Here is a 16,827-nt window from a genome sequence, read left to right as displayed (position 1 = left end):
AAACACTCCTCCCCCCCCTTTTTTTTTAAGATGTTTGTTTTAAATATATGTTTATTGATTTCAGAGAGAAAGAGAGAGGGAGAGAGAGAAACATCAATGATGAGAGAGAATCATTGATCAGCTGCCTCCTGCTGCCCCCTACTGGGGATCAGCCCGCAACCTAGGCATGTGCCCTTGACAGAAATTGAACCTGGGACTCTTAAGTCCACAAGCCAACGCTCTATCCATTGAGCCAAACCGGCTAGGGACAGCTCTTGCTTCTTACCAAGCACCTGGGAGTTTCTGCTCTACATGCGTTGGGCTAAGGATCTGGGCAGTTACTTATATGCAAATTTGAGACCTCCCTGACATTCATCCTCAAATCAATAAGACTCTCTGCTAGAATTCTAGTGTGCAGCCTTCAAAAAGAGCTGTATAATGTAAATGTCTAATATAGCCCCATTCTGTTAAGAATCAATTTCTCTCCAGCTTTTTTAAAAATAGATTTCAGAGAGAGGAAGAGAGAGGGATAGAAACATCAATGATGAGAGAGAATCCGATTGGCTGCCTCCTGCACACCCTCTCATGGGGAGCGAGTCTGCAAAACCAGGCATGTGCTCTGACTGGGAACTGAACTATAACTTTCTGGTTCATAGGTCGTTGCTCAACCACTGAACCACACCTGCCCGGCTCCTCTCCAGTTTTTATTTATTTATTTAAAAATACTTTATTGATTTCAGAGAGGAAGGGAGAGATAGAAACATCAATGATGAGAGAGAATCACTGATCGGCTGCCTCCTGCACGCCCCCTACTGGGGATGAAGCCCACAACTCAGGCATGTGCCCTTGACAGGAATCGAACCTGGGACCCTTTAGTCCGCAGGCCGACACTCTATCCACTGAGCCAAACCGGCTAGGGCTTGATCTTTTGCTATGTTTGAAAAATTTTACAATAAAAACTGAAGAAAGTGATTAGCTTAGAGTCTGCTAACACACCATATTATAAGAGTACAGTGAAATCCCACAATGACAGGCCCTGAGGTAATGAGACTTTGGATATAATGTCAGTAGAAATTTTGTTTTAACAGCAGGCTCACCTTAGCATTTCATTAACCTTGCCATAATGAAGCCTCACATTTTATACAACAAAACTTTTTAGATTTCTCTTAGAGCATTATGGCAAGGGTCTTACCATTTTGAGTTACGGAGGTATAAGGATGACATAATTTTCTTTGGAGGGAGAACTATATTATTATGATTTCATTATTAAAGAATACACTTCTATGACTGTCATGAAGTCCTGGCTGGGCAAACAGTAGCATGCTCTAGAGCAGTGGTTCTCAACCTTCTGGCCCTTTAAATACAGTTCCTCATGTTGTGACCCAACCATAAAATTATTTTCGTTGCTACTTCATAACTGTACTGTTGCTACTGCTATGAATCGTAATGTAAATATGATATACAGGATGGTCTTAGGCGACCCCTGTGAAAGGGTCTTTCGGCTGCCAAAGGGGTCGCGACCCACAGGTTGAGAACTGCTGTTCTAGAGGTAACTACACCCTACTCTGGACTTACTGGTCATAACCACTGTCTTGTCTCTACCTTAGCTGAAAACCCAGACTCATGAGGCCTCAATCCCTGCTCTTCAATTCGTGGAAGATGCCAAAGCCAGCTATGTAGGAGGCTTTCTCAGAGAAGAAGATGACTGTCTTCTCTGGAGACAAACCCTCTGCTTTGCTTTATGAGGCAGACAGCAACCCCAAACCACCGTCAGGTTGGGACCTGCGCAGGCCTCGATGACTCAGTAATTTTGAATTGAATTCATAGTGTGCAACAGAACCTTATGAAATAATTTAAGAAAAAATGGTTGTCTTTGAAAATGTGTTCATATAGACAATAATTGATATTTTTGTTTTGTTAATTCATTTGATACCAAGTACTTTGGTTTTCAAATGTACCTACAATTCAGATCATAGACTATAGTTAACATCTTGGAGAAAGAATCATATAGCCTGTAGTTCCTCCTGCAGACCTTACACTAAATGTGAGTTACTAACAATTTCTGGATATCTTTAACTTCTTATATCAACTTTCTCCTCTTTGTGTTAAACATTTCACTGTCATAAGGAGAGAGAACTGCCCGCAAGCGAAATAAAAGGCACAATTTAAATATAAAAATAATTGTGTTCTGGAACAACGTAAGTTATGTACAGCTTCCAAAAAGATGGCTTTTAAAACTCTTGGCTTCTTGGCAAGCTACTTTTAAAATAGGTATGATATGTCAGATGAAGAATGTGTGTATGTCTGTATGACAAAGGAATTTCAAAAATTCAAATACCTCAATACCAGGTTAGGAAAACTGTTATTAAAGTGTAATTTAACCAGCTATCGCCTCATTTCAATTCTTGAATTAATCTGGGGCCATCAACAGTAGCATTTCTAGTACCAATATTCTTGTGACCGTCAGAGAGATCATAACAATGACAACAGTTTGTTCATCACTGTATGTCTAAAATACTCATCAGGCCCTGGCTGGTTTGGCTCAGTGGATAGAGCATTGGCTGCGGACTGAAGGGTCCTGGGTTTGATTCTGGTCAAGGGCACGTGCCCGGGTTGCGGGCTTGACCCCCAGTATGGGATGTGCAGGAGGCAGCCGATCAATGATTCCCTCTCATCACTGATGTTTCTATCTCTCTCTCCCCTCTCCCTGCCTATCTGAAATCAATAAAGATATGTCTAAAAAAAAATAAAATAAATAAAATACTCATCAGTATCTGGCACAGAGCAGGAACTCATTAAGTATTTGTCAAACTAATCAATTAGTGAATCTGCTCCCCAATTGATCAGCCAGTAATTAATTATTCACTACATAACTCCTATTCTTTTGAAAAGCACAAACCATTTATATTTTCAATTTCTTATGAATGGAAAAAGTTTCTTTAATCTATTACTGAGCACCACACAGAGGTTTTTATTCTAATTAGCAACACTGAATGGAAACACAATGTAGAAAACACTGGATGAAGCAGATGAGCCAACAAGGGAGGATAACACACATGCTAGTAGGAGTTAAAAACAAACATGAATATAGTCCTAGAAGTGGGGTTACTGGATCAAATGAGAAACACCAATCAGAAAGGATGTTCATAGCGGCACAATTTACCATAGCTAAGATTTGGAAACAGCCTAAGTGCCCATCAGCAGATGAACGGATTAAAAAACTGTGGTACATCTACACAATGAAAAACTATGCCGCTATAAAAGAGAAGGAACTTTTACCATTTGCAACAACATGGATGGAACTGGAGAGCATTATGCTAAGTGAAATAAGCCAGTTGGAGAAAGATAAATATCACATGATCTCACTCATATGTGGGATATAATGATCAACATAATTTGATGAATAAGAATAGATCGTTCTAGAGACAAATGGTAGGAGAGGCGGAGTTAGAGAGCAACTAATGGACTTGTATGCATGCATATTAGCATAACCAATGGACACAGACACTGGGGCGGTGGGGGCTTGCCTGGGGTGGGAATGGCTGGGAGGGAGGGGGTCAATTGGGGAAAAAGGAGACATATGTAAAACTTGGACAAAAAAAACAACCATGAAGGATATAATGGAATTTTAACCAGCTTTCTCCCTTTGGTGCAGGTATTTATAATAAATAAAGTAAATAACTACTGAATGAAAAGGGAAAATCTAATACAAATGTTATATAGGCAGAAAAAAGAAGGGGGATATATCCAAAAATTTTGTTAGGACAATCCTCTGAGTACTACTCCAGCACTACCCTCAGAGTTGCCATCTAATTTTAGCTGAGTTATTCTCTGTATCTGATAAGTGGAAATCAAGTGAGATCAAGTTAAGATAGCAAGATTAACTACATCTCACAGACATTCAAAACTGAGATAATGAACCTGGCCTCATGGTTTTTTGCATGTTCCATATTTTGGTAAGAAAATTATTTTTGAGAATGCAGACTTAAAAACTGGTATTGGCAGAGACGAGACATTTTGTTGTGGGAATCTCACTTCATATTTTTACCTTTAAGCTAACAAACACAGGGTAGTTTAGCATGTTCATGGAAATAAAAGATCATTCAGGCTAAATGTAGAGTCTGTGTGACTGATACCTACTACCACTCTACTGGGAGGTTTGGTGGAGCTAGGATAGCAGACGGTGACACCATGGATGGAGTCTGGGAATGGAAAATACAAGAGAAAACACACCCTTCAGAAAACTTCTGAGACTTGTTCTATCAAAGCTCAGAAACTGGCTTCACCGAGTTTGAAGAAACAAACAAGAAAAGCTCTTCTACACAAGCCAATGTTTCTCAAACTAGGAAAGGACCTGCCAATAGTACTTGGCCAGCCCACTCGGGTAGCGGTTGAGTCCTGCCCCTGAATTCAGAGAGGAAAATGGCTATTTATTGTATGCTCTGCCCTCTTCACTACGGAGGCTGTAGATCGTTTGCCAGGAAAAAAGGCGAGTTGTGGTTACTAGGGCTTCTCTAGACCACGCAGATGGCAAGCTGTTTCTGGTTCAGGTCACTTCCATGGGCTTGTGCCAGAAACATGCTCATAGTTTCTATGTTTGCCTATGCTACTCTCCGCCACACCCTCCGCCCCCACCACTGGAACATGTCCTCAAAGCCTCGAGATCCTGAGGGGGTGTATGAAAACACTGGTTTAAATGAACCCTCAACCAATGAAGAATTCTGAGTATGGAGTCCCAGGAGATGTTTGCCCAGAATCGTAAAGCTGAGCTATGTCCCAGAGGAGCTTATTTTGTCATTGGGAAGATCGGACTGTTAGAAGGTATTTCCCAATACCAAGCTCAGATCTGCCTCCTTCCTGTCTTCTTGTTTTGGTTCAAGTTCTGCCTTTTGAGGTTGCACGGCATAAATCTGTGCTATCCCCTTTCCCCTGACTAATCAACTATTACTAATCTGTTAATACTCACCTTAAGTCCTACTTCTTCTGTATTACCTGCCCTAACAACTCCTCCCAGCGACCTGTTTCTTCTGCGTTTCTTAAGTGTCAGGTATGCTGCAGTGGACCACTCCTCGGCACTGTGCCTTACAGTCTGAGCTATCTCTGGCATTCCTTACGCCTTCCTGACAAGACTGGACATCCTCAGTTTTTCTTGAATATCTACATCCCATCCATGGTGCACTGGTTCTCCATGAATTGGTCCTCACCATGATTAATTTATTTACTGTCTACCACATTTCCTTATAAAACTCTAATCAAATCTAACTGCCAAACTATCGCCTATGTCTTCCTCCTTTTCAAATAGGTTCTTTCTTTCCATCTTAACCTTTCCCCCTTGAACTCAGGGAATATTAGCCTAGGGTACATGAACTTCTGGAAACTGTTCATAAAAATGTTCCTTTTTTTTTGGTGGGAGGGGGGGTTTCACATTTTCATACAATGCTTAAAGGGTCCCCTGACAACCCCTCCCCCCAATGAAAATCCACTGTTATAACTTTTTAAAAAATTCCCACCCGAGGATATGTTTATTGATTTTAGAGAGGGTGGAAGGGAGAGAGGGAGAAATATCAATGTGAGAGAGAAACGTCGATTGGTTGCCCCCTGTAGGCGCCCCGACTGGGGATAGAACCTGCAATCTGGGTATGTGCCCTGACCAGGAATCAAACCCACAACCTTTTGGTGTACAGGATGATGTTCCAACCAACAGAGCCACACCGGCCAAAGCTGTTGTAACTTTTTTGTCTTGTTGGCTTTTCTCTTCTTAAAAGCGTAGCTTATGCCCCTAGACCAGGGGTGGGCAAACTTTTTGACTCGAGGGCCACAATGGGTTCTTAAACTGGACCGGAGGGCCGGAACAAAAGCATGGATGGAGTGTTTGTGTGAACTAATATAAATTCAAAGTAAACATCATTACATAAAAGGGTACGGTCTTTTTTTTTTTTTTTTAGTTTTATTCATTTCAAACAGGCCGGATCCAGCCCGAGGGCCGTAGTTTGCCCACGGCTGCCCTAGACCCATGATTCCAGAGGACTTCCATATAGGGGAGGCTCTTCTAGGCTCTGAACATATATATTAAGTTTCTATACTGTGAATTTGACTGATTTATTATGTACACTGTGAAACTTTAAAATTAGTATCTTGATTGTGACTTCATTCTATTTTTTATTTAATGTTTCATGACTGTAAACTTTTCTTAGCAGGTTTAGTGTCCTTTTGTTGTGTGTACCACCTCATATGAAGAGGTGAATACGGTGAAGACGGTGAATCATCTTCAGAATAATCAGTGTCTAGAAACTGAATTCTAAAGGTACATATCACACCTGAGACATTGACGAGGCTGGGCAAAATGAGCTATCACCTCACCTCTGCTTTACGAATATTTTCTTTAGCTTCATCTATTTTCTGTTCCAGCTCTACTCGGCTTTGTTCTGATGCTGGAGCTCCATGACATTCCAGATCATCTAGAACCTGTTAAAGAAAACAAAAAAATAATGACTGATTTTTCTTAAAAGATTATTTATTTATTTATATACATTTTATTGATTTTACAGAGAGAAAGGAGAAGAGTTAGAAACTTTGATGAGAAACATTGATCAGCTGCCTCCTGCACACGCCTTACTGGGAATCAAGCCTGTAACCAAGGTACGTGCCCTTGACAGGAATCAAACCCAGGACCCTTTGGTCCGCAGGCCGACGCTCTATCTACTGGGCAAACCAGCTAGGGTGAAACCTATATAATCTTATTAACCAATGTTACCTCAATAAATTTAAAACTTTTAAAAATTAAAAATATCTTTTAAGTTTCATCAAGATTGCATTGAAATTATAAATAAATTTAATAAAAATTCACATTTTTTTGCACCTAATTACTTCTGCCTTCTTTATGTTCTTTGGTTTAAAAAATGCCTTCCTTCCTAAAGGTCATGATATTTCACTGGCTGATTCATCAGTATTTCACTGCTCTGGTAAATAATTTTTCCAACTACATTTTGCAATGTATTATTTATAGCTAATAAAAAAATAAATGATTTTTGTATATAATCTTCACCTCACTGAACTCTTATTAGTTCTAATAGTCTGACAGTTGGGTCTCATATTTTTGGAGGTACTTATCACATAATCTATAAATAATGACAGGTGTACCTTTTCCTAAAGTTTAAATACCTTACTTTTCACTTATTAACCACTGACTAAATTCTCCTATGAAACTGAAAAGTAGTGGTAATGATGGGTACTGTAATTATCATTGTAGCAGACAGGAAGGTTTCCAAAGATGTCTACACCCTAGTCCCTGGAACTGTGCACATGAAAGATAATTCAGATATATTAGAGTTATAGATGTAAAACAGGGAGGTTATCCTGGGTTATCTGAGTGAACTCAACCTAATCACATGACTCCTGACAAGCAGAAAACTTTTTTGGCTGCAGTGAGATGAGCCAAAAGCGAAGTCAGTGAGATTCTAAGCCCATGCACCAGGACCAGAGAGATTGGCCTAAGTATAGGAGTTAGGAGCTAAATGTAGCCCCCAGCTGATAGCCAGGGAGGAAACAGAGACCTCAGTTTCACAGTTATAGGAATTGGGTTTTGACAACAAATTGCATGAGCTTGCAAACACATTCTCCTCCTGAGGCCAGCCTGGCTGACACCTTGAGTTTGGCCTTGATAGATTCGGAGCTGAAAAAACCAGCCAAGTCCACTAAGACTTCTGACCTCCAGAAATGTGAGATAACAAATTTATATTGTTTTAAGTCACTAAGTTTGTGGTAATGTGTTATGGCAGCTATAGAAAATAAATACCAACATCAAGTATAATGTTTACTGTAAGTTTCAAGATATCCTCATCAGGGTGAAAAAGTTTTTATCCAGCTGGCTAGGAATTTTGTTTTATTTTATTTTTCAAAAAATTAACACATTTTACCCTAGCTGGTTTGGCTCAGTGGATAGAGCATCGGCCTGCAGACCAAAGGGTCCTGGGTGTGATTCCAGTCAAGGGCACATACCTTGGTTGCAGGCTCCTTCCCAGCCTGGGCACTGGGTGGGGCTTGTGCAGGAGGCAATCAATCAACGTGTTTCTCCCACGTCAATGTTTCTGTCTTTCCCTCTCACTTCCACCCTCCCTAAAAATCAATGGAAAAATATCCTCAGGTGAGGATTAACCAAAAAAATCCCCAAACAAACAAAAAAATTAACACATTAAAAATTTTTCTTAAATTTTTTGTTAATCCTCTCCCAAAGATATTTTTTCATTGATTTCAGAGAGGAAGGGAGAGGGAGAGATAGAAACATCAATGATGAGAGAGAATCATTGACTGGCTGCCTCCTGCCCGCCCCCTACTGGGGATCGAACCTGCAACCCAGGCATGTGCCCCTAACCGGAATCGAACCTGGGACCCTTCAGTCTGTAGGCCAATGCTCTATCTACTGAGCAAAACCAGCTAGGGCTCATTGATTGTTAGAGAGAGTGGAAAGGAGGGGGAGAGACACAGAGAGAGAAACATCCATGTGAGAGAGACACACTGACCATGCCTTTAACTGGAATCGAACCTGGAACCTTTTAGTCCACGGGCCAATTCTCTATCTACTGAGCCAAACCTGCCAGGACGTTTTATATTTTTAATGGACTATGGGATACTGAATTTTATCAGATGCTGTTTTGGGGCAACTAAGAAAATAATCATAAAACTTTCATCTTTATTCTATAAATACAGGCTATTATATTGCTAAATTATCTCATATTGAATCATGCTTGCACCCTAATTAGTCATGTGCTTAAAACATGGCTGGATTCCTTTTTTATTAAAGTTTATTCAGCATTTGTTTATTTGTTGATTTATTGATGAGAGCCACTCTGTGAGGTGATATCTGATTGTAGTTTTAATTTGTATTTCTCTGATGATTAGTGACATTGAGCAATTGATGCAATTGATATCTTATTGTAGTTTTAATTTGTATCTCTCTGATGATTAGTGACATTGAGCAAGGTTAAGACAGAAATCAAAATGTCCATTTTGGATTTAGCAACACAGACATCATTGGTGATTTTCACAAGTGTAGTCTTTGGGAAGCAGGGAAAGAAAGAAAAACTGGATGTGAAGGTTAAGAGAATACTGAAGATATAAATAAATAGAAATTGAGGAAAAATTTACTATATCTAATATAATTTCTTTGCACTTTTAATTTAGTCTTAATACATTTTCATGGAATCTACAATTGTGCCTTCAAAAAATTTGCTTGGGGATGAGAAGCCAAATTAAATTAAGCCCAAGCCAGTTTGGCTCAGTGGATGGATTGTCGGCCTGAGGAACAAAGGATCCTGGGTTCGATTCTGGTCAAGGGCACCTACCTTGGTTACAGGCTCCTCCCTGGCCCGGGCCTTGGTTGGGACACATGCAGGAGGCAACCAATCGATGTGTTTCTCTCACATTGATATTTCTCTCTGTCTTTCCCTCTCCCACTCTCTCTAAAAATCAATGGAAAAATATCCTCGGGTGAGGATTAAAAAAACACACACCAAATTATGAAACACATATGGGATATTTTTCACATTAATAAAACTCAACTCTAAATTGGTTAGACATTTGGCTTAAGCTAAATGTAGCCTAAAACTCTCTTACACTTACTCGTTGTTGGTGAACAATGTTCTTGTGCTCACGTGCCACACGTGTGGCCCATTTCCGAGCCTCCTTGTTTAGACTGTGCTCCTCTGTGGTGCCAGTTTCTGATTCTAATTGTCGGCTCTACAACACAAGAGAAAACAGAAAGAAAAGTACTGTTATTCTTATTGAAAACACAACCATTTTGTAGGTAGATCTGAGGGCCTTCACTTAATCAGCAGCACTCAAAACAGGAGACATGCTCCACTATATAAACATTAACAGAAGTCTAAGAGGAAAGTATGAAACCATAAATGATCACAGTATTTTGTCTTACATTGCTGAACATTAAAGCTTCATCTCTAATACTATGGATTGATCCACTTGGGATATGAAGAAAGCTAGTAAAGCAAAGAAAAGGACGTGCCAACCTACTATGGCACTAAAATAGCTGCACAGATGAAAATAGAAGCAGCTCAATAGTTTCAATGGGATTAAAGAAAGGTTCGTTGGATAGAGTGAAAAGAAACAATAATAGCATCACAAACTCTCGTCCCCGGAAGATACTGGGTTTAATTTAGTTTCAGGTCCATTACCAACTTAACCACCAAACCTCAAACTAGCTTTTACCCTTCCTCTAGATTTCAGTGTCATATGAAAGTTAGTGGTGCTAGATCAAATGATCAGTAAGGGTTTCTTCTAGTCCTAAAATGCTGTGATTATGTTTCACAAAGAACAAATGATAGTAATAGTTAACCCCTACTATTCAAGGCACTGTGGAAAGCGTTTCATATAAGGGTGGGACAAAAGTAGGTTTACAGTTATGAATATGCAAAACACAGATTTTACTCTGTAAACCTACTTTTGCCCTACCCTGTCCTTTTACTTATTTTAATGTTTTTAAATATATTTTTATTGATTTCAGAGAGGAAGGGAGAGAGAGATGGAAACATCACTGATGAGAGAGAATCATTGATTGGCTGCTTCCTGCACGCCATCTACTGGGGATCGCCCGAAACCTGGATATGTGCCTTGATCGGGAATCGAACCACGACCTCCTGGTTCATAGGTTGATGCTCAACCACTGAGTAACACCAGCTGGGCCACCCTGTACTTTTATAACAACCTGATGAGATGGGTCATAAGCCAAAGCTTAGAGAGATTAAGTAAAATTTCCAGTGTCTACCAGATATTAAATGTTACAACTCTGATTACACAAATCTGGTTCAGGACTCAGCATTCTGAACCACTAAACTATTTTAACTTTCTCTGAACTCTTAAGAACTCATGAAAAAAATATTTATTAAAATAATTAAGAAAAAAATTTTTGTAACTATGAATTACCCAAAGAGAATTTTAATACAAAAAGAAGCAACATTTTAGAGTGGGAAGATAGTGCTCCGTACGCCAGGAGGCTTAATGCTACCAGCTCCAGGAGGAAACCAAAAAGCAAGTAAACAACAGCTCCATGCTCACGTGAAAGAACAGTCCTAGTCCAAACTGAGTAAAAGTAATTATTTGGTATTGTATTATTTGTGGGCAGTAAGAGTACTTAATTTACAACAAAACAAAAAGTAAACACAAGAATATTTTGCAGTTAAACACATTAAAAAATGATTACTCTAAAGACTTTTTCAATGGCTGACAATCTGGGATGACTTTTATAAAAGTATGGGCATTTGTCTTTTTCCGTTATGAAAAAAATAACTGCTCCCCAAGGGCTCAACATTTCTTCTCAGGAAATAGTAGCACGCAGAAAGAACATAAAAATTGCAATCAAGACAGTAATGTGCCACTAATTCACTGTCTGACTCTGGACAAGTCTCTTTTCCTTTCTAGGCTTCCGTTTCCCTTTTAATCAAGGCAAGATCAGCTCTGAGGTTCTTTTCAGCACTCCTGTTGAGGAATAAGGTGCTTCAAATAAGATGAAAATCAGGAGCTCAATCTTCTCACTATAAACAGGAAATGAAATCCCTAAGGGAAGATGAAAAGCTCATCTTACGCAGTCAGTGGTTCCTCATATATATAACTTTCGTCTCAATGGCAGGTTCCACCCTCCATTAACATGCAAACCCACACACCCCATCACTCCTCTCCATGACCTACACCCCATATACCTCAGCTATGGTCATTCCCAGAGCACTGACGGGGAGAGCTCAACATCCACCAGCTGGGAGGCTTTTAAACTCTGCCCAGTAAAGATTGCACAAGGACAGAAAACAGCATAGTTAGAATTGTTGGGCAAATGGACACAGCTAAGTGTCTAGAAACAAAAAAGAATTTAGTGTTGCAGTTAGGACAAGTGAGATGAGTGTCATTGTTATTCTGATTTTCTGAGGAAAATGAGCAAAGATAAAATAATCTCAAATTAATCACAATTTTAAGTCAAGCCTCACAAACTTGTCCATACTCTGTATCTTCCAGTGCTCTACTTCATTCCTCCCAGGCTTCAAAGAAGTCGAATTATAGAACAATGTTACTGAATCATTAAGCAAAAGCTGATTGATTGAAAAAAACAAAACAGCCCATCCAGTGTGGCTCAGTTGGTTGAGCATCATCCCATGCTCCAAGAGGTCTCCGGTTAGATTCTGGGTTTCGTTTTGGGCTTGGTCCCAGTGGGGGACACGCAGGAGGCAGCCAATTGACCATTCTTTCTCATTGATGTTTCTATCTCTCTCTCCCTCTCCTTCCTCTCTCTATATAACCAATAAAAACAACACCCCCCCTCCACCCCAAAACAAGACATACTACTATAAATGCAAGGGCTATGATCTACAGGAAAATGTTTTCCCTACATTTCTTTTATACAGCCACTAACAGGGCTACTTAAATTTTAGTAAAAAAAGTAATGAAGCCCTAGCTAATTTGGCTCAGTGGATAGAGAGAGCATCAGCCTGCGGACTGAAGGATCTTGGGTTCAATTCTGGTCAAGGGCACATGCCCGGGTTGTGGGCTCGATCCCCAGTAGGGGTATGCAGGAGGCAGCAGATCAATGATTCTCTCTCATCACTGATGTTTCTATCTCTCTTTCCCTCTTCCTTCCTTTCTGAAATCAATAAAAAATATATTTGAAAAAAAGAAAGAAAAGTAATGAAGATACCTCTAGCAAAGTTTTCTATTAAATGGATACCATTTAACTCTGCTATAACTCCCCTGATTTGATTCTAGGTTTACCAACAGAATTAACTGATGTAATCTGACTTGTGTTGTGGCCTGCCGACACTGAGATCATGTGCTAGAGGTGCTGGCACATAGATATCTGCTGGATATGTGCTTTCTCACCTTGTAGAAGTTAAATTTTTATTTTTGGCTATCAAATTAGCTTTTCAGTGGTTTTTTTAAAATTAAAAAAAATGGAATTTTTCATAGATTAAACTCAAGAATAAAAAAGGATGATTGTCAGCCTTTTAAAAATTGCCAATTTGGCAACTGTGTTAATACTTTAACATTCTAAGAATTCTGAAAGACATTATAAAGGACCTATAATTTTGTACAAAACCAATAAAATATTTGCATGCACATATTATTCTATTTATTAATTCTATAAAATTTGACCACTGGAGTCTTTGAAAGGATATATATGTGAAGAATTTCATGGATAGAAAGTATAATTTATATTTCAGTTGAAAAAAAAACCTACCCTTTATTGAATATTTTTTCTTCTTCCCTAAGTTCAATTTTCAGCAGTAACTTGTCTTATAATTTAATCCAATTTAGTAGAAAGTTGTTAGCATAGTACCAAGTGTGATAGTCACATTTGACAAAGAAGAAATGTCACAGTTTCTCTGCATCCTCACAGTTTGTTATAAAATTAATGAGACATATTCAGCCTTTTCTGTCTGTCTTTTCCAAGGATAAGTTATTTGAGCATGAACATAGGTTAAAAACGAATGAAATGAAAATCTGGAATTCCCTTACAGTATCGCTGTCACAAGGCTGGAACTGGAAGGGCTGGGGTTTGTGAAAAACAGCATTCTCTTGTAGAAACAGCTGAAAATTATAGTCCCGTACCACCTACAGAGAAAAGAAAATACTTTTAAGTCTTTAATAAGGTTAAAATGACCAGTAATTACATTTTAAAGTTTAAGATTTATTCTGCTGCGTTTTCAAAAAATAAGAAATCAAACACTACCTGGTCAAAAAGAAATGATAATTACACTTTTTTAAAATTTTATTTTAGGTAACAGTTGTTCCTCAATTGTTCTATTTTCTCAAGAATCTAAATTTGGAAAGTACTAGTTCAGAAACTAGCCCAGATATTGAGACTAGACAATAATACTAATACCTGCCTATCTTTATGTTTGTCAATCTCATTGGTATAAAATAGAATCTCGCGATTTTAATTTCCATTTCTTTGAATAATGATGAGGGTACGCATCTGCATTAGTCTGCTAGAATGAAGTATCACTGGTGGCTTAAACAACAGAATTTTCTTTCCTCACAGTTCGGAGGCTACAAGTCCAAGATCAAGGTGTTTTCAGGATTGGTTCCTACTGAGGGCCTCTCTGCTTGTTGTCCTTATAATCTACTCTTATAAGGACATCATCTCCCGTCATGTTGGATTAGAGCAGTGGTTCTCAACCTTCCTCATGCCGCGACCCTTTAATACAGTTCCTCATGTTGTGGTGACCCCCAATTTCATTGTTACAAACTGAACATAATTAAAGCATAGTGATTAATCACAAAAACAATATGTAATTATATATGTGTTTTCCGATGGTCTTAGGCGACCCCTGTGAAAGGGTGGTTCGACCCCCAAAGGGGTCGCGACCCACAGGTTGATAACCGCTGGATTAGAGCCCACTCACATGACCTCATTTTATCTTAATAACCTCTTAAAGGCCCTAGCTCCAAACACAGTCACATTCTGAGGTAATAGGCGTTAGGACGGCAACATATGCATTTTAAGGGGACACAATTCAGCCCATAAGAGCATCTTATATGACTAGAGGCCTGGTGCACGAAATTCATGCACTCAGGGTGTTCCTCAGTCCAGCCTGCGCCCTCTCGCAGTCCAGGAGCCCTTGGGGGGATGTCCATCAGTCGGGCATCCTTAATGCTGCTGTGGAGGCGGGAGAGGCTCCCGCCACTGCCGCTGCATTCGCCCACTTTGAGCCCGGCTTCTGGCTGAGCGGCGCTCCCCCTGTGGGAGTGCACTGACCACCAGGGGGCAGCTCCTGTGTTGAGTGTATATGGAGGTGGGTTTTCGATTTAATTCTTTTAATGAAGTATCCCAGCATGTGGTTATTTTGTTGTCCCAGCACCTTTGTTAAAAAAGCTATTCTTTCTTCATCAAATGGCCTTGGAAACCTTGTCAAAAATCAACTGCCATAAATGTTGTGGTTTATTTCTGGAATCTCAATTCTATTTCATTGGTCTATATGTCTATCCTTATGCCAGTACCACACTGTCCAAAATAAAGGCCATTGGAATTTTGATAGGAATTGTCTTATTGAATCCGTAGCTTGCTTTGCGAAATATTGCAATATTAGCGATATAAAATCTTCTAATCCACAAACATTTATTATTTCTATTTATTTAGTATTTCTTTAATTAATTTCAGCAATATTTGGTAGTTTTCAATGTACAAGTCTTTCATGCTCTTGGTTAAATTTATTTCTAGGTATTTTATTTTCCAGATATGATTGTAGCTGAAATTGTTTTCTTAATTTTCTTTTGGTTCATTCATTAATGGGAGTATAGAAACACAATTGATTTTTGTGTTTTGATCTTGTACCTGCAACTTTTGCTGAATTCGTTTATTAGTTCTAATACTTTTTTTGTGGCTTCTATAGGATTTTCTATATAAATCATGTCACTTACAAACAAATAATTTTACTTCTTCCTTTTCAGATCAGATTGGGCACGTTCAGGATGGTATGGCAGTAGACTTCTTCCTTTTCAATCTGGATGCCTTCTATTTATTTTTCTTGCCTAAGTGCCCTAATACCCCCAGTACAACCGTGAACAGCAATAGTAAAAGTGGGCATCCCTTGTCTTGTTCCTGATAATAGCGGGAAAGCTTTCCATCTTTCACCAATGAGTATGATATTGGCTGTAGGTTCTTCCTAAATGCCCTTTATCATATTAAGGAAGTTCCCTTCTACTCCTAATTCGCTGAGTGTGTGTTGTTGTTTTTTTTTTATAATAAAAGAGTGTTGAATTTTGTCAAAATTTCCTGTGTCTTTTTTTGTTTTGTTTTTGTTAATCCTCACCTAAGGATATTTTTTCCGTTGATTTTTTAGAGAGAGTGGAAGAGAGAGGAGAGACAGAGAGAGGTAAACATTGATGTGAGAGAGACACATCGATTGGTTGCCTCCCACACACGCCCTGACCAAGGCTGGGGATGCAGCCTGCAACCGAGGTATGTGCCCTTGACCGAAATTGAATCTGAGCCCTGCCCCTTCAGTCAGAGGGCTGATGCTCTAACCACTTAGAAAACTGGCCAGGTCATTCTTGTGTCTTTCGAAATGTAGTTTTCCCCCTTCCTTTTATTAGGTTTACTTTTTTTGGCGAGTCTTCAAGATCTTAAGAATGGCAATGTTAGACAATTTATTTTAAAAGAAATATAGAATAACATTGTTATTTTCTGAATTGTTAAAAGAGCTACATTATTAATTAGATCCTGAAGGAGTTTCCTTAAGCAGACAGAAAGCGAGCACAACTATCTTTAGAGGTTACTCTTCTAGAGAAAATATCTATGACAACATCTGCTTCAGTTACATATACAAAGCATTTCATAAAATATTAAGGAGAAAAGCAAGCTTCATAAATAGTTAAAATTAAACACAAGCTCCTAGGAGATGAAAGTATAGAGTGCCACAACATGTATAGTGTCACTATGAATAACCCCAAATATCTTTCAGAACATGTACAGTTACAATTTAGATATGTGGGGAAAAATGGATTTCCTCCTCAAAAGACAAAGGAATGATGATGTAGAATAAAAACCTAAAGAGTTTCAAAATTCTTTTTGGATTATCAAATCACTGAACTGGGTGGCTTTCAGCAGTATATCAAGAGCAGAATTAACAGCTCTTTGTAACAGAAAAGTACATGGAATAGGTGTGAGCTCTTCCTGTACTTGGAACAAAAGGGCATATCCCCTGGCTGTATCATTCTTATTAAATTTTTATTACTACTATTTTCAATCTAAATATAAGAGCATCTCATTTATTTCTTATCCCTGGGGAGCAAGATACTCACATGAACAAATGCAGAGGAAAATAAAAGTTGATCTCTTTATGTCCAAATCAG

At 38.9% G+C, this 16,827-nt stretch overlaps 1 protein-coding gene across 2 annotated transcripts in view; it reads right to left on the bottom strand.

Moving 5' to 3' along the window:
- FCHSD2 (FCH and double SH3 domains 2) overlaps window positions 1–16,827 on the bottom strand; it is a 165,180-nt gene that overhangs the window by 28,203 nt on the left and 120,150 nt on the right. For both annotated transcript variants that reach the window (XM_006094478.3, XM_023758754.1), the window contains 3 exons: window positions 13,489–13,584; window positions 9,598–9,714; window positions 6,340–6,444 (listed from right to left, as the gene is read on the bottom strand). In XM_006094478.3, coding sequence (XP_006094540.1) covers window positions 6,340–6,444; window positions 9,598–9,714; window positions 13,489–13,584 — 318 coding nt within the window. The remainder of the gene's footprint in view (window positions 1–6,339; window positions 6,445–9,597; window positions 9,715–13,488; window positions 13,585–16,827) is intronic.

Source organism: Myotis lucifugus, unplaced genomic scaffold (assembly GCF_000147115.1).
Source record: "Myotis lucifugus unplaced genomic scaffold, Myoluc2.0 scaffold_138, whole genome shotgun sequence".
Classification (NCBI taxonomy): Eukaryota; Metazoa; Chordata; class Mammalia; order Chiroptera; family Vespertilionidae; genus Myotis; species Myotis lucifugus.
The sequence above is the reverse complement of the archived record's forward strand: the minus strand, read 5'-3'. Positions and strand labels throughout refer to the sequence as shown.